The sequence below is a fragment of the Arvicanthis niloticus genome, chromosome 19 (assembly GCF_011762505.2).
Source record: "Arvicanthis niloticus isolate mArvNil1 chromosome 19, mArvNil1.pat.X, whole genome shotgun sequence".
Taxonomy (NCBI): domain Eukaryota; kingdom Metazoa; phylum Chordata; class Mammalia; order Rodentia; family Muridae; genus Arvicanthis; species Arvicanthis niloticus.
The window spans coordinates 25,510,246-25,536,063 of NC_047676.1; the positions used below are offsets into that span (position 1 = coordinate 25,510,246).

General features: G+C 45.2%; 1 protein-coding gene across 3 annotated transcripts in view; it reads right to left on the bottom strand.

Moving 5' to 3' along the window:
* Window positions 1-5,732: 5,732 nt before the first annotated feature.
* The window catches only part of Mtmr12 (myotubularin related protein 12), a 69,710-nt gene continuing 49,624 nt past the window's right edge, over window positions 5,733-25,818 (bottom strand). The window contains exons 9-16 of one of the 3 annotated variants that reach the window (XM_034523602.3): window positions 20,617-20,723; window positions 19,812-19,936; window positions 18,788-18,866; window positions 16,833-16,903; window positions 14,349-14,521; window positions 11,592-11,759; window positions 10,568-10,729; window positions 5,733-8,414 (exon numbers count right to left, since the gene is read on the bottom strand). In XM_034523602.3, the coding sequence (XP_034379493.1) occupies window positions 7,845-8,414; window positions 10,568-10,729; window positions 11,592-11,759; window positions 14,349-14,521; window positions 16,833-16,903; window positions 18,788-18,866; window positions 19,812-19,936; window positions 20,617-20,723 (1,455 nt within the window). In that variant the 3' untranslated portion in view covers window positions 5,733-7,844. The remainder of the gene's footprint in view (window positions 8,415-10,567; window positions 10,730-11,591; window positions 11,760-14,348; window positions 14,522-16,832; window positions 16,904-18,787; window positions 18,867-19,811; window positions 19,937-20,616; window positions 20,724-25,818) is intronic. The other 2 variants (XM_034523603.2, XM_076916421.1) reach the window with 2 other exon arrangements.

Below are 25,818 nucleotides of genomic sequence, written 5' to 3' on the forward strand. Positions count from 1 at the left end.
CCCCGGGTCTCAGCACAACACCTTCTGTGAAAGCTTCGCTCCTGAGCCACTGCAATGGACAGTCGGCCCTATGTACTTATCTTACCTTTGAAATACTTCTAACATATTATGCTAAACCCTCCAGATTGAATTTTTTAAATTTTATTTTCTATATTGTTAGTTATGTACACGTACACACACACACACACACACACACACACACACACACACACATTTTTAATATAATACTTTTATTTGGGAATTTCACTTAATGCAACTCAATTACACTCCTGGATCCTAGTAACTTATCCCCTCCCCCCACCCCCTCAAGCACACACACAAAAGAAAAAAACCCAACAAAACAACAAAGTCCAATTTGTACAGCCTATATACTTACTGGAGCATGGTCAAACTCTCAGTGGCTTTCCCTTTAAAGAAATCTGAGTCCTTCCTCACTCTCACCCCTACCAGAAGCCATCAGTTGTGGAAAGCTACACTTTAGCAGCCTTGTACTTTTTAAGAGGTTTCTTTGATGGCTTTCTGTCTAGTGTGTTGCTTTTTGGGGCTGTGGGGTATGGTATAGTTGTGTGTGTCTGCATGTGGGTACAAGCACAGGAGTGTAGGTGTCCTTAAAAGCCAGAGGCATTGAATCCCCCGGAGCTGAAATTACAGAGGGTTGTGAACCACCATATGGGTGCTAGGAATTGAACCCTGGTCCTCTAAAAGAGCAGTAAATACTCTAAACCACTGAATACCTCTCTAGGCCCCAATCCCCCCTGTCCTGGGGTAGATTTTTGACAACACCTGAAGTGCTTGTACTTTATAGATGCCTTTGGAACTTCCTGCCCAGAATACCCTGGAATAGAAATTTTCATGAATATACTCTATAATAACAGCTAAATTTATTAAGCATTTACCTCCTAATAGATACTTTACATGAACTTACTTTTAATCCTCTAGAGTTTCCCAGAGGAGAGTTCCACAAATGATGAACATTCACATCCGAGGAAACTGAGAGCAAGGTTAGGTGAAGCTTTGTAAGTTACAAAACAGGGGGTGGGACTCAGGGACTGGGCTTCTGGGAGCCCAGGTTCTTATCAACTGTATTTTGTTGTCTCTCATGAGGCCAATACCAGCATCAACTTGGAGAAATACACGAACTGCTACAAAAGATGAGAATCTGGGAGCTGGAGAGATGGTTCAGGGGGCACTGACTGCTCTTCCAGAGGATCTGGGTTCAGTTTCCAGGACTTACATGACAGCTCATAACTGTGTGTAACTCCAAGATATGTCCTCACACAGACATATATGCAGGCAAAACACCAATGTACATAAAAAATTCAAAATTAAAAAATTTTAAAAGAGCTGGAGAGATGGCTCAGCGGTTAAGAGCACTGACTGATCTTCCAGAGGTCCTGAATTCAATTCCCAGCAACCACATGGTGGCTCACAGCCATCTGTAATGAGATTTGGTGCCCTCTTCTGGTATGTCTGAAGGGAGTGACAGTATACTCATATACATAAAATAAACAAATCTTTTTTAAAAAAAGAATAGAAAACAAAGGATGACTTGGTGATATGAAAAGATAGTTCTCAAAGTCTGTTTATGAAATCAAAGATGTGCAGAAACCTTCATTGGGAACAGATTCCTCCATGTAGCTGGGCCCTCAAACAGAGCCAGCTGAGAACTCTTTTCACCAGAAATCTGACTGTTATATTGAAAATTATTTCTGTTGGAGACTGGGCAGATGAGAGACAGGAACATTTTAAGAAAAGGCTCTTCTGCCCATGAGGCTTGAGACCAAACAGCATCCTTCATGTCAACCTTGACACACATATACGATGCTTTCTACCTTAAATAACAGCAATTCAGAGTTTTAATGGATATATCCACACACACACACACAAATTCAAGCCAAAAAAATATGACTACTTTAAGACCAATCGCTGAAAGTATATGGGGACATGACAAGAGGGAAGCAGAGGTGGAAAATGTTGAGAACAGCAGAAGACAATGCAGAGAGAGCAAGAGAATAGAGGAAAAGGGCTGGGGGAAGGAATAAACATTCTAGTTTGTTTCTCAACTTCCAAATGACCACATGGCCGCTTTCCTCTTTTCTGAATTCCTTCTGGGGCCAGGTAGCTTGATAAGGCTGGGCATCTCTTCTTCCTTAAATGAACAATATACTACTATAGTCTATGTTTCCCCTCCTTTGTCTCCAATTATTTCTCAAAGGACTTAAACTTGTTCCTAAATTAGAAACTTCCAAATACAAAACCTATAGCCAGGCCTGGTGGAACATGCCTTTAATCCCAGCACTTGAGAGGCAGAGGTAGGGAGATCTCTGTAAGTTTGGGGCCAGCCTGGTCTATCTAGTGAATTCCAGGTCTGTGAGGGCTTCATAGTGAGACCCTGTCTCAAAAGAAACAAAGGAAATGCCTATAAACTAACACAGAGACGTAAAGTACTGTGAACACATATACCGCCCAATTGCTACTTCTAGATCTCTTGTTTTATCAAGCATCCAGCTGGTGTCCTTTAGCCCAGTTTAGTTTTCCAGCTGTCACAAAGTAACTCCGGACATACACTCAGAATCATCAGACAGACAAGTGGCTACTTTGTTACTTTTTCCCATCTTATCTTTTCTTTCTTTTCACTTGTCGGAGCTTGAATCCAGAGTCCTGCATGAGCTAGCCGAGGTATTCTACCAGAGTTACATCTCAAGCCTCTTTGTTCTGTTGTTTTGATGTAAATTTAAGTACAATGAAACACCTGACCACTCCCCCGACCCCCTAACCCTAGTGTGTGTGTGTGTGTGTGGGGGGGGGGTTCTCTGTGTAGCCCTGGCTGCCCTGGAACTGTGTAACCAGGCTGGCTGGCCTAGAACTCGGAGATCCACCTGCCTCTGCCATCCAAGTGCTGGGATTAAAGGCACACACTCTGCATAAGTCACTGCTACTTCAGAACATTACTGAGTCCCTTCTTATCCAGCCCTGTCTTCACCTGAATCCCTGGAAAACTCAGCAGATTCTACTACAAACTAGATCAGTTTGGGCACAGGCTTGTTGTTCCTCTTGTTGAAACAACTGTAGTACCTATGAGGCTCCTCAGGGATAAACTGTGGCATGCCTACATTCTTCCCCTACCCAGGAAAGGCACTGTGCCCTGGGCCCTTTGTTCTGGGGTTCAGTGAGCACTGCACTCACCAGGCCCAAACTAATGTGAAGGGACGGGTTTTGGGGGGTGTGTGTGTATGTGTGTGTTTTTTTCTCTGTGTAGCTTTGGCTATCCTGGAACTCCATAGACCAGGCTGGCCTCAAACTCTCAAGAGATCTGCCTTCCTCTGCCTCTTAAGTGGTGGGTGGGATCAAAGTTGTGTGCTGCCATCTCCCGGCTGTGAAGAGGGTTTTTTTTGTTTTTGTTTTGCTTTGTTTTTTGAATATACCTTCATTTAGGATTCAAAGGCAACAGCTTTTTGTTTTATAAGACTGTAAAGTTGTTTTGTAAGTGGCCAAAAGGCTCATAATTTCCATGACGATACACTTCATACCCTTTAATTACTGAAGACAAGACTATGATCTAAACCGCAAAGTAGGTTACTAATGTCTGTTGTTAAAGCATTAAACCACCAATTGAACAAGATACTTTCCTCTTGAATATTTAAATGACATGTAAATGACATGCAAAACACCAACTGCATTACTCTGGCCATTCAGGCTCTCAAATCTCACCCATAAACACTAGGATACATCTCTGGTAAATGGGAATCCAGCCAAGCAGGACCCTTCTCCTTTTCCTATCCTAGTCTTTTCCAGGGTAGTGTATGAACTTTAGCAGGGGGTGTTGGGAGATTCTTGATAGACTTATTAATCAGTGTCTTTGATGCTAATACAAAATACCTCCCTACCCAATCATAAGTGGGGCTGGGGGTGAGGGGAGGCTTATCTTGGCTCACAGTTTGAGTGTACAAGTCCATCAATGGCAGCAACCACATCAGGTGGCTGGACAGGTGTGAACAGTCAGAAAGCAGGGATGGCTGGTGCTTAGCTGGCTTTCTCTTTTTATTTGACCTAGGTGCCACCGGCTCATTGACTACTGCAGCCCACACTCAGGGTGGGTCCTCCTATCTCAGTTAAACCTCTCTGGAAACGGCACACACAAGCCCTGAAGTTCTATGTATGTGTATGTGATTCCAGATGCTTGGCTCCAACCCGTCCTGCCCCAAGGATAGCATTGTAAGTATGACCCGCAGTAATGGTGTAACCATAGCCCTCAACAGTCACGCTATGACTAGAGGAGCTCAGAAAATGGGCTTTGGGCAGGTTGTTTCTATAGTCTGTCCCATAAATGGACAGGAGACATGAAGCACAGGGCTAGTTCTCAACAGGAACCATTTCCTATTCTCTTTCTTTCTCGACAGGAAATGCTCCATTTTATCCCTTCATTAAGTGTTTTCCACACACTTGGCCAAAACCAAGAAAGGAACAAAACTCAGAGACCACAGGTTGCACAAGACTGAGAGATGGAGAAATAAGAAAGCTGTGATTCTCCAGGGTCTTAACCAGTTAAGAAAATAACACAAATATATAAGAAAGAAGTCTGGGAAGGGGGCTGAGGGAGAGTTGCTACAGAGATTGCTTAGTGGTTAAGGACACTTGCTACTCTCAAAGAGGATCTGGGTTTAGTTCCTAGCACCCACATGGCGGTTTTACAACAACCTGTCACTCGTATTCAGGGGGATCTGATGGCCTCTTTTTGACTTCTGCAGGTAACAGACACACTTGTGGTACACATACACAACACACATGTAGGCAAACAGTCATGCATATAAAAGTCAGTCAGTCTCTACAAAATAAGTCAGAGTGGCAACAAGAGCCTATTAGATTCCAGGAGATCTCAAGCAAGGCTGGCTTTCGGGACACAGGAGAGGAGGTAAGCCAGACTGGGAAGGGTGTTCTAGGTGTGGACCAGCAAAGGTACAGGAAGCCGGATCTGGAGGTGGGATAGGTCAAAGAGACAGAACTTACAACAAAACAAGCAACAGGCTCCAACTCAGTGTTAAACAAAATGAACCACATAAAACTCGATTCTCCTAGGTTATCTGATCAGGACAAGCTCACCTTTCACATCTGGAAGGAAAACCAAAGCCTGTTCCTCAGCTTTATGTACTCAGACCCCTTCCAGCAAGAAATAAAATTGAGACATCATAGACCCCCACAGAGCAAAGACGCTGCACCAGCTGCTTCCAAGGACACAAAAGCCCTTTCTTTCACTCACCCTGCAGGGCTCCTAAACCCCATTTACCTTTTCTTCAGATCACTAGAAATCACATTTATTTATTTTGTCTGGGGACCACAGACAAGAGGGTATATGTGGAGGTCACAAGACAACCTACAGGGGTCAGTTCTTTCTATTGGATCCTGGGGATTGAACTAGGGTCCTAAGGCTTGGTGGCAAGCGTCTCTACCTGCTGAGCCATCTCTTCAACCCTCTTCAGCATTTTATTATCATTTGGAATTTTAAGTATTTGTTTGTTGCTTATTAGCACATGAGTGTTCATACATGTACATACACATACATATCCACGGAGGAGAGAAAAGGGTAGAAGTATGGGGCTCCAGGAAAGTACAGCCTTGAGCTTCCCAGGGCTCTGTCTGCTGTAGGGCCTGCCAGAACCCAGGACACATTTATCATGTCCTGAATGAATGAGAAGGGTAAACCAGGAGTCAGACCACGCACATCAGTCATGGCACTGCTTCCAAGTTGTGCTTTAATCTCTGCAGTCAGCTACAATGCAGTGGGACATGTATAAACTTTCATCAACACCCAGAAAATAAACTGCACATTTAAACTGACTCAGTCTAACAGCTTATCCCCTTACATTTTAAAAATTTAATTAAAGCTAGTTTATCTTCAGTGTAAAAACTTGGAGGTATAAACAAATGCAAGTATATATACAGTAAATTATTAACAGACACTTCCAAACTTGCACAGTGTGTTTTCAACAAATTGTCTTCTTTTATCTTTAATGTTAAGCATAGTCCACATCTCAATCTTGAATAAAAATACACAATATATAAACCCATGGGAAGTTCTGTACACAAATACAAGTTATAGAAATCTGGCTTCAAATATAAATACATAAGTTGTCATAACTGCACAGGCTGCAACAGCTTGTTTACTTTTCCTATTGTGATTTTTAAAAATACATAGAAAAATATTTCAATGCACATTCAACTGCTATAACAAGGGTCATGACCTTGTGCCTTTAAACCATACTTTGTGAAGTATAAAACATCACAAGAGGCATTTTTTGGAAAGAAAATCACTAAGACTGTAGAGGCTCCCATATAAATATTCACGTTAGAATATGGTAACAAAAATAGTTCTCTCCGCTGAGGACTTGGGAAGCAGAGGCTGAGGACGCATCGGTCAGTGCCAGTTCGGGGAGCCCGAGGAATGCAAGTGAAGGGAGCTAAGGAGCTGGTGTGTCCTAAATTCCTAGTGCAAGCCTAGCACGGACCTGGCCTGAAAGACTCTTAAGGCAACCGAGACTGAGAGCATTTGGCCCCAGAAGCACGAATGCTGATCCCCGCTTAACACACCGTGTCAACACACTAACCCGGATTGTGCGTTACTATGGAGGGAGATGAGAAAAAATGATCATTATGTATGAAAGATGATTCAGTGCAATCAGAAAGGACTCTGAAGTTTCAAAATGCCTTATTGCCCATGAGCAACAGAGATGTCCTCAACAGGACCTCTCCTGACCAGAAATATAGATAAAAGGCGAACACTTGAGGCAGTCTCAATGAGGTCCCTCCCCCACTCCCACTCTCCACGCCGTCTGTGGGACTGACAGGGCTCTGTTGAGAATGACAGGATCGAGCCTTACAACGTATGCTTTTAAACATTAAAAAAATATATCTCTTTAAAACAGCAGATCCGAGGTGACTAGGCAGAGCTGAGTGTTTTCTATGGCTTTTTAAATCACTGAGGCATCCCGTGATAATTGCTCTGACACGACTGCTTTCCTGTGAAAGCCACATTCGAATTGACTTGCGTGCCCCAGCATCTGTGAGGGTAATGGGGAAGGCAAGGGACTGGCTGAGGGGCCAAGTGTGTATGGTCCAAATTGAGGGCTCCAAGGAATAAGGCCCCCTGTGGAAGACAGAGGACTGCCCTCAGCTTACTCAACAGGTCACAGCAGCAGGACCCTGGGACGATATGCACCGAGGCGGACTCACAGAATGCACGGGACAGGAAAGGTGGGAATGACAGCAAAGGAAAAGGGAAGGTGGCTGCCCTGCCCAACCCTGTGCCTTGTTACAGGAAGGAGGGACTCAACATTAGGACAGATGACACCAGCAGAACTGTCCAACTTTTCTATGTGCTGTGTGTATGTGTGTGTGGTGTGTGTGTGTGTGTGTGTGTGTGTGTGTGTGTGTGTGTAATATGCTATGGTTAAAGTCAAGGAATATGCTATGGTTTAAGTCAAAGCACATCTCTTAATACCTCTGTCTCTCCAGTTACAGACCCACAGAGAGCTACCCTTGCTCTTATTCGCAGTGGCTACATAATTATCTTGGCACAGAAGAAACAGGAGGAAGCTCTCACTGCAGCCTGGCCAGGAGCCATTGTGTGTACATATAATACAGACCTCAGGAAACGACCCCAATCCTATGACAGGTCAAGTAGGAACTCCCTCCTGTGCATACCGGAGGCATGGCTTTCATTGTGCTGTCTTCCAGAACTGTGGAGAAAGGAGAACCAGCTCTTCCCGAGAGCCTCTGCTCTCTCTTTCACAGCACCAGGCTTGTCCCACCATACAGTGTGCCTCTTTCACAGTCCCTGAGGAGACAGGTCACACGTCCCCTAGGTCCACAAACTCATCTTCTCGTTTGGCCAGCTCATCTTCACTTCCTAAAGCTTTCCAGCCACTGGTGGGTAAGACAGGCTTGGCCGAGTGTCGCTGGAGCAGAGCAAAGGGGAACAAGGAGGACAGGCGGGCAGAGTTCCTGAGCAGGCCAGGCGCCTGTGCGTGGGCGGCCTCCTGACTGTGGTGCCTTGCCTCTATCCTCTCCTGTAAGCTCTGCACTTCCTCCATCATCTCCAAGAGTTTGCCCATCGTGGCCACTCTGCCACCACCCAGGATTTGGGCTTCTGGGATCCAGCGTAAATAGCGCTGAGCCCACACCTTGATCTCCGGCCCCTCGATGCGAGGCAGTAACAAGCCGTGGTAGTCTGTGGGCTTGCTGTGCCAGCTGTCATAGAACTCTCGGGAGTTGTCCTGGAGGTCATCGGAAGAGTTAATGAGTTTACTAATTCTCTTGCCTAGAAGGTTTTTGATTAAATGATCTGTTTCTTCCCTGAAAAATCCTCTTTTGGGAGATGACTTAGACTGGGTAAGTGGCAAAGAAAGTTGTCGTTGATGCTTTGAAAGAAAACACAAGAGAGTATCTGGTTAGGAGGCAAGGTACAGTCATTTTACTTAAAATAATAATAATGGCAATAATAATAATGGAAGGATAATAACAATAATGAGCATCACCATTATGTTATGTTATGAGCGGTGTCAAGAGACATGCTGTAGCACATAGGAGGCACTTCCTGTTATGGTGGCAGTGAGTGATCTGTGTGAGATACACCATCACCCACTGAGAGAAACCCGACCTCTGTGGGGCTGCACACAAAGGCATACCGGGACAAACTGGTCCTTCTGATAAGAAGGGTACCAACGGACACAGAGTACTTTGCAGGAACCAGTTTAACACAAGTTAATGATTTAGGCCAGCCTTGGGGGCCTTTTGAGACATGGTTCTGGTACACAGCCTTGGTCAGCCTGGAATCCACTGTGTAGACCAGTCTGGTCAGGAACACTGGGATCCTTCTGCTTCTGCCTTCCAGTCACTGACACTACAGGTGTGCACCACTCCGGGCACTGATTTTATTTTATTTTTGAGAACTCTTAACTACAGAATGTTCTGCACATCTTCAAGGCATCAGTACTGAAGATATTATCCCATGGACAAAATACCCTTTTAGCTTATCGGGCACTCAGTGGAGTTCTAGCTGAAGTCATGTCTCTCTGGAACAAGGGCAACAGGCGATAGGGGCAGAGGCAGTGGCAGAGGAATGGGCTCACTTGGCCAGATATTCTTGTTTGACAGGCTGCTGCGCAGAGCAGGAAACGTGAGAGCATTTAAGTTTTGTTCCTGCTTGTTAGCTTTCTCAGCAACAAAGCTAGGTGTTACACTCTGGGTACACCGTGAGAGGGTTATGAAGGTAGGTCAGAGGTTGTGGGGATTCACTGATGCTCAAAAGAAAAGGTACAAATGTAGGAGCTGGTATTTTCTGCCAATTCTTCTGTTCTCAAGGTATTCACTCAAAGGAGGAGAGCTCTAAGCAGTGGCTGATGTAACTCCATGCTTGGGAGGCTGAGACCAGAATCAGCCAGGAGCTTAGCTAGCTTGGATTACACAGCCAGTTTCATGTCAGCCCCTGCAATGCTGCTCACCCCCACCCTGCCTCATTTACACAGCCTGCAGTCCTCCTGCCCTCTGGCTCGAATCTTCCCTCCCGACCACTCCTAGAGCCGACATCGTCTGCCACTGTCTATCAGAGGAGACAGTGAGGACATCAGGTAAGGGGTGCTTAGCCGTCCCAGCTGCTCCTTGCCCCACAGGTACCAGTCAGCTAGCTCTGTGACTCTAGTCCAGCTCTCCAGAGGACAAGCAGGCTGCCACCAGGGGGCATAGCACACCGCAGAAAAGCTCATCTCTGGTTGAGACACAGCAAGCAATCTTGCTCTACCAGCAGAAAAGGTGACATGGCAGGTACAGTGCCCAGCAGCTGACACTGAATCTGAGTGCTGGCCATGGCTCACCTGCATCCCGCCTTCCTTACACTACAACCTCGTCCCACACCTGAACTGGTGAGGCTCCTAGAGGCCCTGAGAATCAGGCAGGATAGGCAGGACAGTGATGGGAAAGCTAATGACATGCACAGGTAGAGCGGCCATCACTACGAGCTCTGAGAGCCTGAGGAATCTGACAGAAACCCACGCTAGGTGACAGAATGCATGGAATTGCACCTCTTGCCCTGTCTCAGTGTATGTGGTAGACAAAGGGAGCATTGATTAGGAAGGGTTTACCACACATTTCTAGTTAGTTATAGCAAGACTTCTTTGTTTTTAATAAAAACTTTACCATTATATTTTATATTCATGTATGTTTTATCTAATATATGTCTGTGTACCATATGTGTGTCTGGTGTCCACAGAGCCCAGAAAAAAGGGCATCAGATCCTCTGGAATGGGGCATATAGTCAGTTGTGAAACCTCCATATGGGTGCTGGGAATCAAACCTGAATCTTCTGGAAGGTCAACTGTGATCACAGCAGCCTCGGTGACCGGTCTCATTAAAGCAAAGGAGGACTGGCTGAAGTACGGGGCACCGCAGACCCCAACTGCATGCCATATGAAGAGGCAACACACCAACAGAGAGAGCCATACAGTAGCCTTGGTCCTCACATATCTGGAATGGAGGTAGGGATGGGGGTGGGTGGGGTTAAGACAGCACATCTTACTTTGAAACGTGATCCTTTCCGCTGGCTTTTGTCCAGTTTGGGCTTTTCCACATAGAGAGGGTTTCTGAGCAGTGTCTGTGCTTTGGGTTCAAACTGTACTGACCAATCCCACACGGTGAGCAGAGTCAAAGGCTTGCTTTGTGCATCCAGGCTTTCCCTGCCCTGCCAAAACAAGCATAGGTCAGTACAGCTTCCAGGGATGGCTGGAACGCAAACACACATTCTCAGAAACAGGCTTCGGAAGAATGCTCTGTTGGGACTGAGAATGAATGCCTGTGTAGGCACTGTGTTTCTCAAGGTAGATGCCCTTAGCAGGGAGGATGGTGGAAGGCCCGTATTTCTGGTGGTTTGTATCAGCTCTAAGACTGGGTTCTTTCACAATAACCTTGTGAGTTAATGCCTACTGTCCCATATTTGACATGTGAGGAAACTGAAGCTAAGAAAACACAAGTGACTTGCCTGAGAGTATGGCTGTCACTGAACCCAGGGCTGTCTAAGATGCCAGCTTCCACTGTTCCTGCTTCCTCTTGGGACTTGGTAATCTACCAACTCAAAGTTGGTCATAAAGCAGGAGAGGGCTAGATGAAGGCACAGAGATGAACAGATACCTGGAGTGCAGGCTGAGTAGGGCTCTCAGGTGCAAAGCCAAAGCCCAGCTACCTTGTTCCCCAGGTATTATTCCCCATTCTTGTCCTAGAGTAACTCTAGACATTAAGGTAATTAAGAGAGGATTATCTGGTCTACCTTTAAAAAGGATAACTTTTAATCTGGCTTAACCCCCAAACCCCAAAATTTACTTTTATCTTAATACTTGCAATATATATTCTTGGGCTAGATACTTAACGTGTTTCAAGCTTCATCTGGAATAACAATACATAACCAGAGTGTGCTACACTGATTAAATACTTTCCTAGGTAGGAATAGCTGGGATACCTTGAATACATGTCACTTAGAGTCACGGTTATGCGTGGAGTCTGTGAGATGCAACTTCTTTGGCACAGAGGTCTTTAAGAGAGACTCTTACCATGTTAGTATCTTTTTGATGAGGTGAATTGAAGAAGAAGGTGCTAAATATAGGTATATACAGGCTATCTGACAGAACAGTCAGGTATGTCTCTGTGAATTCAAATGCGGGGGGATACTGCTGCACCAGCTGCCAGACACAGTCCAAGAAAAGCAGGAACACAGGGACCTATGTGGAAACAAGACATACATTACTTAGGAAGCCTAGGTCCAGCAGGACCTATCCTCAGATAGACAGCCATCAGGAGCTTCTGAACCCTGCCTCTCTGGCAAAGAGACAACCTATTCTAAGTGATGAAAATTCTGAGCGAGACCAGGTCCCTGTGGGTTAACATCAGCAGCATCTCAGATACCTACTATACCAAAGATAAGTACCTAGTGGATCTGCACTAACACACGAGAGGCTGATAGAGAACACGAATTCTGAACTCTAATTAAGTGAATTCCTTTTTTGTTGTTGTTGGGTGTTGTGTTTTGTTTTGGTTTGGTTTTGGTTTTTTCAAGAAGACAGGGTTTCTCTGTATAGCCCTGGCTTTCCTAGAACTTGCTCTGTAGACCAGGCTGGCTTCAAACTCAGAGATCTGCCTGCCTCTGCCTCCTGAGTGCTAGTATTAAAGGCATGTGCCACCACTGCCCAGCTAGTGAATTCTATTCTTCTTCAGAGAATTCAACTGCAAAATGAGGACGTCATAATGACTGTCATTCTACACTTTGTCAGGAAAACCTATATGGGCCCGTGATAACAGGTGGGAATGGTGCTGGAGACTCAACAGGAGAAGGCTGCCCTCTTTACCACTCAGGGAGGGCCCTGAAGGCTAAGGCAAAAGCTGCAGAATAGGATTCTACCCTATATTCAAATGTGCTTTGTTAACTGGGTCCTCTTTTGAGCCAGTTTCTCAGTTGTACTACACTTATGACCCACCAGTGACCCTGTAACAGGGTAGGGCAAGAATGTGGCAGGGTCCACCTTCCACAAGAGTAGAGATGCAGGCCTCACGCAGAAGCAGGAAGAGGAAGGTGGCAAGAATTATTGGATAAAAGGCCAGCTCTCCATCAGTGACATCACAAATCACACCAGTCTGTTCTCCTTCAGAACTCCAGCATGTTGCTTCTCAAGAGGCTTCATACCACATATGATGGACAATACCATTAAGGTGTTACATATCCCAGGCTGGCCTCAAACTCATTATGTAGTCAAGGATGAATGTGAAGTTTATTCCTTCTGTGTCCATCTCCCAAGCACTGGGACTAGAGGCATATACCTATATGAGCTAAATATATGAACATCAAACATACAGAGCCCACTGTATAGTAAGGGCAAGGGCTCTCAAGGTCAGTGACCCTAAAAGGGCTGAGCACAGGCCTTCTCTCAGCTTCTTTCCCAACAAAGGTACAGAGCCCGTTAGTCTCCCTTTCATAAGACATGCAAAATCACATCCTTCCAAACAGTATCAACCCTTTCTGCCTATCAAATATGTGTATCTTATTAGCCTTTTAAATTACTTCCTCCAAGTTCTTCCCAAGACTAAGAAATGGTGGTTTCTCTTAAGTTTGATAGGTCTGGCCTGAAAGAAACTAACTGGCATAGTGACAGAGGCCCGAGTATCCCCAGGAACCTGCCAGGCCCTGAAGAGCAGAAGCCATGGCTCTCTATTCACACAGCATGCTATGTATGCCAAGCTGTTCTGTATCACAAACAAACAAGCTGATTAGTTATCGAGAATACAAGAAGCCACAACTTACATTCCTGGCATCTGTTCACTCTAAAGATGACTTACTTAGGTAAGGTTGGGTCCATTTTTCACTAGATAGCAAAGAGAAGCAAGGAGTTTGTGTTGCTGTTGCCTAAAACAACACACTACAACCCAGAGGGAACTACATGCTAACTCAGGCTGGGAGGTGGTTCTGCAGACATAAAACTGGTGGTGGTGGATATGCCTATAATCCCAGTGCTTGGGAGATGAACACAGGATTATAACTTTAGGGTATAATTGTCAGGTAGTGGTGGTGCATGCCTTTAATCGCAGCACTTGGGAGGCAGAGGCAGGCAGATCTCTGACAAACAACAAAATATGTAATACCTTGTTTAAAATAAAATAAAAACATAAAAAATTCAGATAGAGAGGCTGAGCAATTCATGTAAAGGGAAGCAAGCTGGGGTGGGTGGTGGTGCATTCCCAGAATTTTAGCTACTTGGGATGATGAGATGTAAGAGTCTTGAGTTCAAAGCCAACCTTAGGCAGTATCATCAAAAACCCATATCCCAAACAACATAGCAGTGACAACCAATAGAAAGAGAAGAGGCTGGGACTCAGCCCACTTCTCCAGCACTTCAAAAGCTCTAGCAATGGACAGCTAGAGCACAGGAACATGCACTCTACTTAGTCTACCTTCTGTGGTAAACTTATACATGAAATATCACTCACCGGGAAGTTAAATTTAGTGAGATTTGAAGGGTTCTCTCCTCCTGAGTTATTTTCTAAATGTTACAAAACCAGTATTCCTCCTAGTATGAAACATATACACAACCTTACTCTACACAAGTAAGAAGACTCTGAATATGCTCACTGATATTCTTTTGGCCCTGGAAGAATTTCATACTGTTTCAAGCATTCAAAATCATCCTGAGGCGAATGGGCCAGTTTCCTGGTGTCTGTGGAGTAAGTCTTTGTACCTGGCAAGCATACAGCCAAGGACAGTGCCCAGTGAGAGGGAGCATCTACCCAGGACTGCAACCGTCCACAGTGAGAACACTCACCTCCTCTTTGTCACTCTGGTGGAGATGGTTACAGCGGTCCAGGAATGAGTGGCCACCCATGATCCATTCCTTTTGGATAAGGCTCTGAAACCCAGTCCTGGTTCGACAGTGGGCATCCATCATCACTTGCACCAGAGAGGAGAGGAGGCAGCAGAGGTCAGAAGCATTCTCTTCTACAAGGGCCCAGCAGCAGCACCAAGGAGGAGGAGAACAGAGTGTTAAAGGGGAAGTGTTCTCAGCCCCATACCACTAAAACAGGGTTCCCAGGAGTACGGTCTGTTGTTATTTCCTAAGGACAAGGGCCAGTTGGGGAGGCAGACTGCTTGTGGTTTATCAGGTCAGGTCCCAGCATACAGGGGTGCTAAGCACAGATTTGCTTACTGAACAAAGGCAGCCCTGAAAAATCAACTTTTAGCACATGGCACCCACAGTTGCCATAAAAGAGAACAGTAACATGTATGCACGGCTAGCCTGCCTAACTGCAGATAGCGTCTACCGCCCTTTCTTCGTTCCTTCACCACTCACTGCTCCAGACTCAAACCCTTGTCTTCCACTCCCCATCCTCCTTGGATCGCTTTGTACTAAACGACCTTTCAGTCAGAAGGCTCTTTCCTGTTCTGTCTGAGGAACACAGAGGCGCCTGCTTCTCCTTGCCAAGTTTACAGAAGGAATTCTTGCTATTCCTCCATGTGCCCACCTGGAATGCACTTCATATAATCCACAAGGCTAAAGTCTATTCACAGACTTACCTAACACTGCTGACTTAGAGCAGTCATGCTTTTTTCTTAGAACTTGAAGATACTAAAGCCAGGCCTACATTTCCCATGGTTTCCTCTTTATTCCCCTTTCCAAAGAGGCCCAATTCATACTGTTTTTAAAAAATGTCCTCAAGGAAGATGGTGAGAGTATCAGTCAAGTTGGAGAGCTAAAGATAAAACCATGCTGTTAGCACTCCTCCTTCCTGCGTCCTAGAATCACAAAGCACTAAAGCTCAGGCTCACAGCCATCCCGAACAACCATGCAGCAACTATCTGGGGTTAACACAAACACTCACGAATCTAAGTATGTGTGCGTGTGAACATGCATGTGTGCAGTGCACGTGGAGGCCAGGCCAGAGGACAATTCTGTGTGTTGTTCCTTGAGTACCATCCACCTTCCTCCTGCCCTCCAAGACAGGACCTTTCACTGGCCTGGAACTCAGGATTAGGCTAGCTTTGCTTTCCAATAAGCAGCAGGGATCCTGTTTCCTCCTCCCTGCTGCTGGGATTACAAGCACACGCTACCATGCCTGCTTGTTTGTTTGTTTAATGAAGGTTCTGGAGACCTAACTTGGTGCTTCCAAAGCTACTGGCTGACTCTTCTCTGACTAAGAGACAGACTGTCCTCTCGTGCTGTCAGTCTCTGACACTTCCATCGTGAAGGCAATCTTGCTCTCCCTCTGCAGATGGCACACCTCTGGGGACATCTCGCTCCCATCAGAACCAGACTGCACACTGCACAGCTCTGCAGCTGGTGGATCTGGTTCTGGGCTCTCCCGCCTCTCAGATCTCATCCCTCTTTATTAGCTATTTGGAATTCAAATAATACTCTCCTTGTGTCTTCATAAGAATGTGCTTAAGGTAATGCTGCCATTAGTTTACAAGTGTGTAGAAGGAAAAGCAGAGTGCTGTAGACAGAAGGAGCAAGGGCATTCAGGGCTATGGCACTAGCACTAGGTGGTCCAGAAACCATGAAGAGAAATATTTTCCAATTTGCTCTAGGGTGATCCAATAAGACAAGCACCACAGAAGTGGTAAAAACCAGGGGTAGAAAAACAGGAGACAATTATTTCACATGTAATGTTGGGCTAGAAACTTAAGACCCTCTACAAAGAGAGGCAGGATGGTAGAACATGCCTGTACTTCCAGATTAATTGTGAGGCTGAAGCAGGAGCATCACTTAAGCCCAGGAAATTGAGGGAAGCATGGGCAACACCATGGGATGCCATCACCTAAAAACAAACTGAAATAAAGTCTAAAAAGCAGGTAATGCTTCAGTTAGTATCTAAGGCCACAGTAGCAATGTCTGCTGCAGGTGGGTTTATCCCGCTTATACACTGAGTGGTTCCATCCCAAAGCAGAGCAAACACCTCACTGAGGAGAGAAAAACCACAGCCTACCACTTCCCTTCCTATGGCAACTGCATAGAGCTGCCAGCACACAGACAAGAACAGTACTCTAAGCATTTGCAGGTGCCCTGGGTAAAAGGGTATCCCAAAGACTACTGGGTAAAGACACTGAGCAATTCCTTCTTGGGCTGTGAGCACATCTGCCAAGTTCCAGTGAAAGGATTCTATGTAAACGGCACCACTGAAATCTGAGCAAAGGATTGCAGGTTAAGGAAAAGAGAGAGGGAGGGAAGGAAACAACTCCAGTCTGTAAACTATACACACAAAAGCCGACTCTCGGCGAACGAGGGTGGAAGCCTCCCCTCGTGCTTTATTACCCAAGAGGAGGACGTTCATGTTCTGCGCTTCTAGGCATTCCGTGATCTCTATTGCTTTCTTCAGGCAGCGTCTAAACATGGAAGAGATGAGAACAGGAGCGTTAGTTACTGAGCCTGGTGCTCTAAACAAGACATTTAGAGGCGGTTTGAATTGTTCTTTTATTTTTATTTCTTCATGCTAAAAAGCTAGAAAAAGAAATAATAACCATTTACTGATACTCATCTGTCTATACACACGTACACAGACACACAGACACAACAGACACACTCACATAAATTTATTCAGAGCGATAAAAGCATAGATAATACGTGCACTGCAACATTACTCACACCAGTCAAAACATGGAAGCAATCTAAGAGTTCACTGACACAGAACAACTGTGTGTGTTAGAGAATTATTCAGCAGTAGAAAAGGACACTCTATCATTGCAGCAATATGGGAAGAACTTGAACGAAAGACAGGTGCAGAAAGATAAATACTGCAGAATTCCACACGCAGAAGCTACAAATGTCCAAGTCTGATCTACCACAGTGGAATGGTGGTTCCCAACAGACAAGCGGTGGCAGAAATGGGGGATCAGGGTACAGCACAGATGCAAGGCAGTGGTGAGTTGAGGCTGTGGGACCACCACACTGTGCTCCTTGCTGGGTGTGGTCCACGGCACAGTGCTCACATGTGAGACTCTGTTCCATCTCTAGCACCACCAACAAACATGTGACTTCAATGTATAAACTCTTCGTCAATTAAATAATTATGAAACCCATCAAGAACCGAAAATTTTCATAAGGGAGTCATAAAATCAATGTAAAGATGCTCCCAGTTATTTTCTTTTATACTGAAATTTTTAGTTAGCATATCAAATAACGGGAATGATTAGCAGGTACCTCCCTCCTCCTTCTTGGCCACAGTCATCCTCCATGGCACCCTGCCCCTCCCCCTCCCATCTTTCCAGGTCTCCTTCATGCCCCAAATAGTCATCCTTCCATGTCATCCTTCCATGCTCAAGGGAGGGGTTGGTGGGAGTGTAAGAAAAATGATATCTAGATTCAGTTTGAGAAAATGTACTTACTTACTTTTGTTCCCCCAACTCTGTTGTCTGTTCTTTTATCAGAATCACCCCCTCCCTTCATGGTCTCCCTATACCTTTTTCTTCTTCTCTTCTTAAAATGTGTGTGACAGGGTCTCAGGTAAGCATCTTCTGACTACCCCACCATCACCTCAAAGTGCTGGGTTTCTTCTTGTTTATTTGGAACGAGGTTTCCCTGTGTAGCCCCAGCTGTCTTAGGACTCTATTTATAGACTGCGCTGTCCTCGACTCAGAGCCTCCGGGCACTGGGATTAAAGGCATGCGCTCCGTCTCCCAGCTAATTCACTTTTAAGTGCCAGACTCTACTGTCTAACATACAGTATGGACTTAAAGCCTGCATATAAGATCCAGGCATGGAAGATCTGCCTTCCTCAATTTCTTATTTCACCCCCACTCTCCAGCTCTATCCGCTTTCCCGCAAACCACATCATGTTAGCCTTCTCTAGAGCTAACTAGAGCTCTGGTGTGTAGCTGTGGATATGTGACCTAGATGATATTAAAATACAAAGCCTTGCAGAAAATGTTAACCCAAGCTTGCTGGTAAGCCACAGCAAGACCAGAAACTGATTAAAGCAGCACAAGGTGGTGAGCTGAGCATCCGTGTGGCTAAGAAGAGTTCTTTCTGTGTCTCTCTGCAGGCTGTTCTTTGGAGACCATGGCTCCCATGGAAAGCTCTGACTTGCCTGAGCATGTGCTGTTGGTCCTCGGCCATTCCTACTCTGCGCTGCACTCAGCTCTACCACGGCAGTCCGCCAGGTGGGGGTAGAGCTCAGATGACTAACTGTGGCACACCAGGGATCGGCCAATTCCTCTACAACTCAGAGTTAGACAACTCTAAACTCATGTGCCAAGGAATGGCTGAAATACCTGATTATATCCAGCCAGCTGCTGCTTTCTAAGAGAGAAAACCATTTTATATCTGTGTCCCAAAATTCCGAACTGTTATCTGAAAAAGGAAAGCAAAGCAAAATCAGGAGACTTTAGGTTACTGCCCACGCCCACACCTGCAGGGTCCCAAGCCAATGAAGTAAAACCCAACTGTAGACTCCCAGTCCTGGGCCATACAGTACAATTAACTCAGTTACCATGTGGATCGCATGCTTTGGTTAGAGGTCTACAATGCCATTTCCCGTAAGTAGAAACAGCTTTCTGTGTCAGTCATCTCTGTCATGATGCCCACAGTTAGTCTACACAATCAAACTTCACTATCAACTAAACAAAACAGTAAAGAATGTGCCAAGGACTCAGTTAGGAAAAGGTAACTCTAAGCATGACAAACCCCAGAGAAAAGACTGGTTTAAGAATGTGAAGAACTGAGCCGAGCTGTGGTGCACAAGCTTGAGGCAGGGAGATCCGAGTTCAATGCTAGCCTGGTCTACAAAGCTAGTTCTAGGATAGCCAGGGTTACACAGAGAACAACAGGCCACAGGGCATAACTAAGTCAAGTTTTCAGTTGTTACTAACAGGCTGGGAGGGAAGACAAATGCACTGGGGTGGTTGGAAGGTTTTTACCTTTTTTAATAACCAAACTGTTTTCCAATTTAAGAAACTGTACTTGCCAAGGAAAGGTTAAAACAAATTAAAGCATTCCCAATTTGGGGAAAAGCGGGTCAGGGGAAACCAACAAGTCATTCACATTATAAATAACTAGGAAGGTCAGTGGCTCCAGGCACTCCAAGGCATGCTAGGGAAGGAAGGGGAGGAAGATGGCCATGGTGAAGCACTGGGGAGCAGGACAGAAGTAGCACCACAGAGGCGGCTGGGACCCTGGACCTCTGCCTCTAGCCTGACACTGCTTGTCAGTGACCCTAGAGGTCAACAGTCCCTGCACACCACCATTTGCTTTCACCAGATCCATTTGACAGAAAGATTTCACTCAATGTTCTCTCACCTATCAGAAACAGCTGCTTAAATTTACAGTATGCACTCTGGATCTCCTGCAGGGACAGGAAGTTGCTTGTTAAGTCTTCAGTTTTAACCATTTCGTAGGGTGGCCTTTGGATAGTCTTGTAAATTCTAGGTGTCAAAAAAGGAACCTGAGGTTAGAAGTGCAAATGTGAATTTCTAGAGTTGTTTATCCCGAGCCACAGTCTGTGTGAAGCACCCTGCAGCCACCCGCTCACATAATCCCCACTCAGGTGAGCCAGCAGGGGTCAGGTTTGGGCCAAGCAAGCTAATTACATAACCTACTCCTTTTGTGGTTTTCTGGTCTGCACTTTGGCTTTATTATATTTGTTTTGGAGGGGCTAGAGAGACGGCTCAGTGGGTACAAGAACTTGCTGCTCTTTTGGAGCACCTGGGTCTGGCCCTCAGCAGCTCACCATCACCTGTAATTCCAGTCCCAGGGAACAGGCACACAGGCAAAACACCATACACATATAAACGAATGAATAAAACTGCAAAGATTATTTTGAAACTTATACTCTACATAAAAGAACAGTACCATGGTATGCCTGCCTCATGGCCTAGAGTTGATGGCTGTTAACATTACAACCACCATGCCACTCTCCCAACCCCTGCCTAACACTTCCATACTGATTCCCTGCAAGAGGATTAAAGTGACTGTTACACTCTGACTCCTCCAACACAAAGCACACCAGGTAAGCAGAACGGACACACAGTGAAAACCACACCACACGCTTCTTATAGAACAGGAGCTAAATGGAACCAGAACAAAATGTATAATAAATACCGACCCATGCAAGAAGTTCTTCTGAATTTGCAAAGCACCATCATCCTGTTCTTTGGGCAGTGCTGACATTTTCAAAAGGGCACTTCCATTGTGACAAGACCAACACCAGATCTACAGAAAGGAAAAGAAAATCGTTTACCGGATGGAATGTTCAAAATCCAACAGGGGGCAGGTGAGTTTATGGTCAAACAGGGACATTTATAACCTCTAAACACAGTGGCTAGATACAGTCAATGTGGTGGCGCACACCTTTAATTCCAGCACTTGGGAGGCAGAGGCAATTGGATTTCTGAGTTCGAGGCCAGCCTGGCCTACAGAGTGAGTTCCAGGACAGCCAGGGCTACACAGAGAAACCCTGTCTTGAAAAACAAAAACAAAAACAAAAACAAAAACAAAAACAAAAAACAAAAAAAAAAAAGACAGTAAGATTAGGCAGTGAGACTCGCTTGTTCACAGTCTAGCTAGCACCCACTCTCACCTGGCTATAGAGCTGGTGACTTATGTGGCGTCTGTAGCACCCTTACTGCTGCTACTACTAGGTCAGAGCAGCTTATACACCAGGCATTTTGCATGAATGAACTCCCTAAGTTCCCACGGTCACATCATGTGCTAAGTATGATGATTAGCTCCATTGGGGCTAAGTGAAGGTCAGAAAGACCAAGGGACTTTCTTCACATGTACTACAGTAGGTTAGTTCCCATCTGACTGTGCGGCCTTGCTCTATCTCACGGCAAACTGGCAGCTTGGTTCCCAGCAGAGAGTGCTTCGGGCAAGACGGTGAGCTATTTGACAGAGAATCTGAAACTCACAGAGGAAGGCACTGATGAGGTTGTGAGACAGCATAAAGATAACCAACATCCATTCAGCCTAACAGCAACATACAACAGGGCGGACAGTGGGAGCAGTGGGCTTGGAGAAACAACGAAGGGAGGGGAGGATGAGTGAATGAAAGACAGGCCGAGGTGCCTGCATGGTTTTCCTGGATACTGCTTTTGTTATCTGGAAATGACCCAGGGCAGAGTAGTATGCCTTGGTGCCTTGGTTAGAAGCACAGCATCTGTGTCCTGCTACAGGTGCTGCAGTGGCTAACTGTCTAGCCCTTGCTCTGTCGACACCATCAACCTTGGCTCATGTTGGGAAGAAAACATTGGGGAGCTGTGGTCAGAAAGCTGCTTGCAGCTAAGACTGACAACCTGAGTTCAATTCCTGGAACCCACATGATGGAAGAAGAGAACAGACCTGTACACACATTATGAATAAATGAGTGAATGAATGAACAAACAAATGCCCATTATTAGGCACCATTCGGCATCACCTGTCATGAACAAACCACACCTTGGATAAGGGGGCAGCTACCTGGGTAGGAGCTAGAGAACAGCACAGCAATCCAGGAGCTGCTCTGCATGCAGAGAATCCAAAAGAACTGTCTTGGGGTTCAATGGGGAAGATGCTGGAATTGACACTGGGCACACTGGGTGCCTAGTGCTACTAATACATCACCATATGGCATCCGGGAGGCCTCTGAATGAGGGACTATGTGTTCAGGAGAGTGGACTGCTGCTATTGGCATGAGAAGTGATGCCAGCTAGAGAGTGAGGGCTGAGGAGGGCTTTAGCATCTGCCCCCCAAACAGCAACTCCCCTTCTAAGGCCAACCTGAACTTGTAAGTCACTCGAGACAGCGGTGTTCAGACACTGGAAAAACTGAGGGGCCCTTTGCTTCTAACTCCTCTACTGTTGACAGCAAGCAACATGTAGAAATTACCGCAGGCTTCTATGCCTGCTGCAAAAAGATAGAGCAATAGCTTCAGTACTTAGGCAGCCGTGCCTACTAGCTGGGACAACTTACTTGGATGCACGTGGAGGACACTCCTAGTCAGGACTGGATGACAGTATCCAAAAAATGAAATGTCTCTAATCATTTTAACTTCTTATTTGGGGCAAAAAAGAAAAAAGAAATAAAAGGCAGACCTTTCTTATTTTTCAGTTGGGACATATATAATAATATCCTTTATAATCAGAATTGTCTCATCTCGTCTGAGGCACAAAAGGACAACTAATTGCTATTGTTTATTTCAAAGAGTAAATCTATACATGCAACCTAACAAAAATGGCAAGGATGAGAATGAGCTGACAACCATACAGGTGATCAATGCACAAGTCAGAAGAGGGGTAATAGCCATAGCTGCAACCTGATGCACATGGCAAGGCTCTGGGTGGGAGGCCAGCACCAAGTAAAGGAAACAGCTAGGCAGAGAGAGGAGTCTGACTGCTCTGTCAGTTCTGTCCTGTGTGGTGTCTGACTGCTGTCTACGTGCACCCCACTAAGGATGTTAGAACAGCGAACAACACCTTCCTAGAGCTCCTAACAAGTGTGGCTGGCTCTTCCCTACTTCTTAGGAGAAATATCTCTATGTCTCAGCCCCAAGGCCTGGAGAGAACAAGCCGTATCTAGATTTCCCATGTGTAGGGATGAAGGAGGAGCCCTATTCCCACTTGTGTGGCTAGTTCTCTTTTTCTGTTTCTTCTCACAGAACACACACACCCTCTTTCTGTATTTCCCCATGAAGGTAGAGACACTCGTTTTCATTCCTCTCAAGCAAGTGTACTTTTCCAAGTGTACTACGCACTGTTTTGAGACCCAAGGCCTTGTGGGTGGCCACGACACCATGACCTTTTCCACTGTGGTGACATGTGCACTGGAGGCACAGTGAGGTTCATGGGGAACCTACTGGTGGCTCAGCACCAGTTAAGGCTGCCCAACTGCACAGCTTATGAGTAGTTACCACTGGTAGGAAAACAGGCAGAGTCACTTGAGAATGTCCTTGAACAGAAGGTTAAAAATGACCAAGTCTGGGGCCCAAGTGCTGACTCAGTGGATAAAGTACTTATTGGACAAGCCTGATGACCAGAGTTCAATCCCCAGATCATGATCAAAGGTGGATGGAGAAAATCAGCTCCATAAAGCTTTCCTCTGACCTCCACATGTATGCTGTGGCATCCATGTCCTCCATCCTCACTAATAATAAAAAATTTTAAATTAACAATTTTACAATCTTGATTACTATCATAAAATGTCTGTCCCACTGAGCTGGGAGTGCCTTTGACAAAAATTGTGCATGTTTACATTTGGAGGACTACCGCGTTTAGTATCATAAGGAGCTAGGGAAGAACAGTGAAGGCTATGGAAGCTGCCATGGAGAGAAGCACCCAGCAGTTGTAGCTGTGATGCCTACAGACCACAGTAACAACCAGCCCAGAAGACAGTGCCAATGAAGCAACTGTGGCACTTTGACCTTGCGGTGACCAACTGCTATCTAATAGGACTTGTATTCTAAGTGTTTGTCTGTGTGTGTGCCCACGGATAAGTGTAGCTCTCGCCCCTCACCAAAGAAGCCTCTTTTTACAGAAGATGGTGACTATTACAGAGATCCACAGCAAGACAAATGCAGAGAGCAAGTGACTGGAGTGCCCAACCCTAACTGACACATTTACAATAGTAGAAAAACTTTTTTTTTTTTTTTTTTTGGTTTTTCGAGACAGGGTTTCTCTGTGTAGCCCTGGCTGTCCTGGAACTCACTCTGTAGACCAGGCTGGCCTCGAACTCAGAAATCCGCCTGCCTCTGCCTCCCAAGTGCTGGGATTAAAGGCGTGCGCCACCGTGCGCCACCACCACCCTGGCGTAGAAAAACTTAAGAACTAGGGGGTCAGGACACCTGCTGGGAAATAGTGTCTTCAAGACATGCCTAGGAAGCTGCACCCATGAAACCTCAATAAAATGGCTAGTTGACTAAAAGTGACCAGCACAGTGAGAATGTCAGCTGACATGCCAATGTGGATGGGGTAGATTCCACAAGCCCAGAGTTCTGTGCAATCAATGGAGGCTGAGAGGGAAAATCAACCTTCTCCAAGGATGGTTCCTGGTAGCTATCTAATTCTAAGGGGTCAGCCATCAATACATGTACATATAAGCAACACTAAATGGGCTCAGTAGATAGTGTGTGTGCATGCATATTACATATATATGTATAAGTGTGTATACATACATATATATACATGCATATACACATGTAATAATTATATGTCATATAATTATTGCACTATGTAATAATTAAGGAAGAGGTAGGGAGGGACAGAGAGAGGGAAGAATAAAGTGATGTAAATACAGTGCTCATGTATGAAGTCCCAAAAAAATTAAATTTCTAAAAATATTTACAAAGTGAATAATCATTTCACAGAAAGCAATTTACAAAATGTTGCCAATGGGGGGAAAATTAAGCTTTAAAGCAAAAAATTAGAAATGTGAAAAACTAGAATGTGACGTCTGTATGTACTCTTCTGGTAAGAGAATATTACTGAAGCATCAGTATCTCCATTTATAACCCATGAACCAGTATTTCCAAATGTGTAACAGGACAAAACGTATCCTTTAAATTCCATTCAAAGTATGAGACAGACTGGTAGATTTTAAAAACAAAAAAAGGAGCAGTTGCTTGGGTTTTTAAATCCTTCCTATGGTCACCTTTGTGAACTGTTATGGACCATGTTCTGGTGCACTGTCAAATAACAAAGTTCTCAGCCCAGCCTATCTGTGCCTTCCTTCCCAAATGCACAGGCCTGAAGCTGTGGCTTCTCTGTGTTCTTTAACTAGTCCTCTACATACCACAGCAGACCGAATAAAACATTCCAGCTGTCTTCTATTTGCAAAATCCAAAATAGTGCTATTCCATTTGACTGTTTTAGATAGTTATTTTCCATAAAAGTATGCTACTTATGATAACACATTTCTTATATTTTTTTCATTAAAATTCAATTTGGAAAAAAATTAACAGGGTCTCACTCTATAGCTTACACTGGTGTAAAACTTATGGAGTGCATGCTGGCCTTAAACTCACAGCAATCCTCCTGGCTCAGCCAGTGCGGGGATTACAGGCATCACAGACAGTTTTAACTGGAATTTCTAAAATGATACAATCCACATAAACAAAACTCTTTCACAGCCACAGTAATTTTCAAGAGTGTAAAGTAAAGGTAAGGATGGAGACTTCAGTTGTCAATCATGGGCTGAAAACTGGCGGGATTTGATCCAGCTATACCCAAAGAACATATTTTTTCTTTGTAAAGTCTCCAATTTTTCTCCACGTCTAGTTGGAGATCAGGAAAACTCACATAGAAATCTGCATCTCTGGCTATCTGGCAGTGTTCAG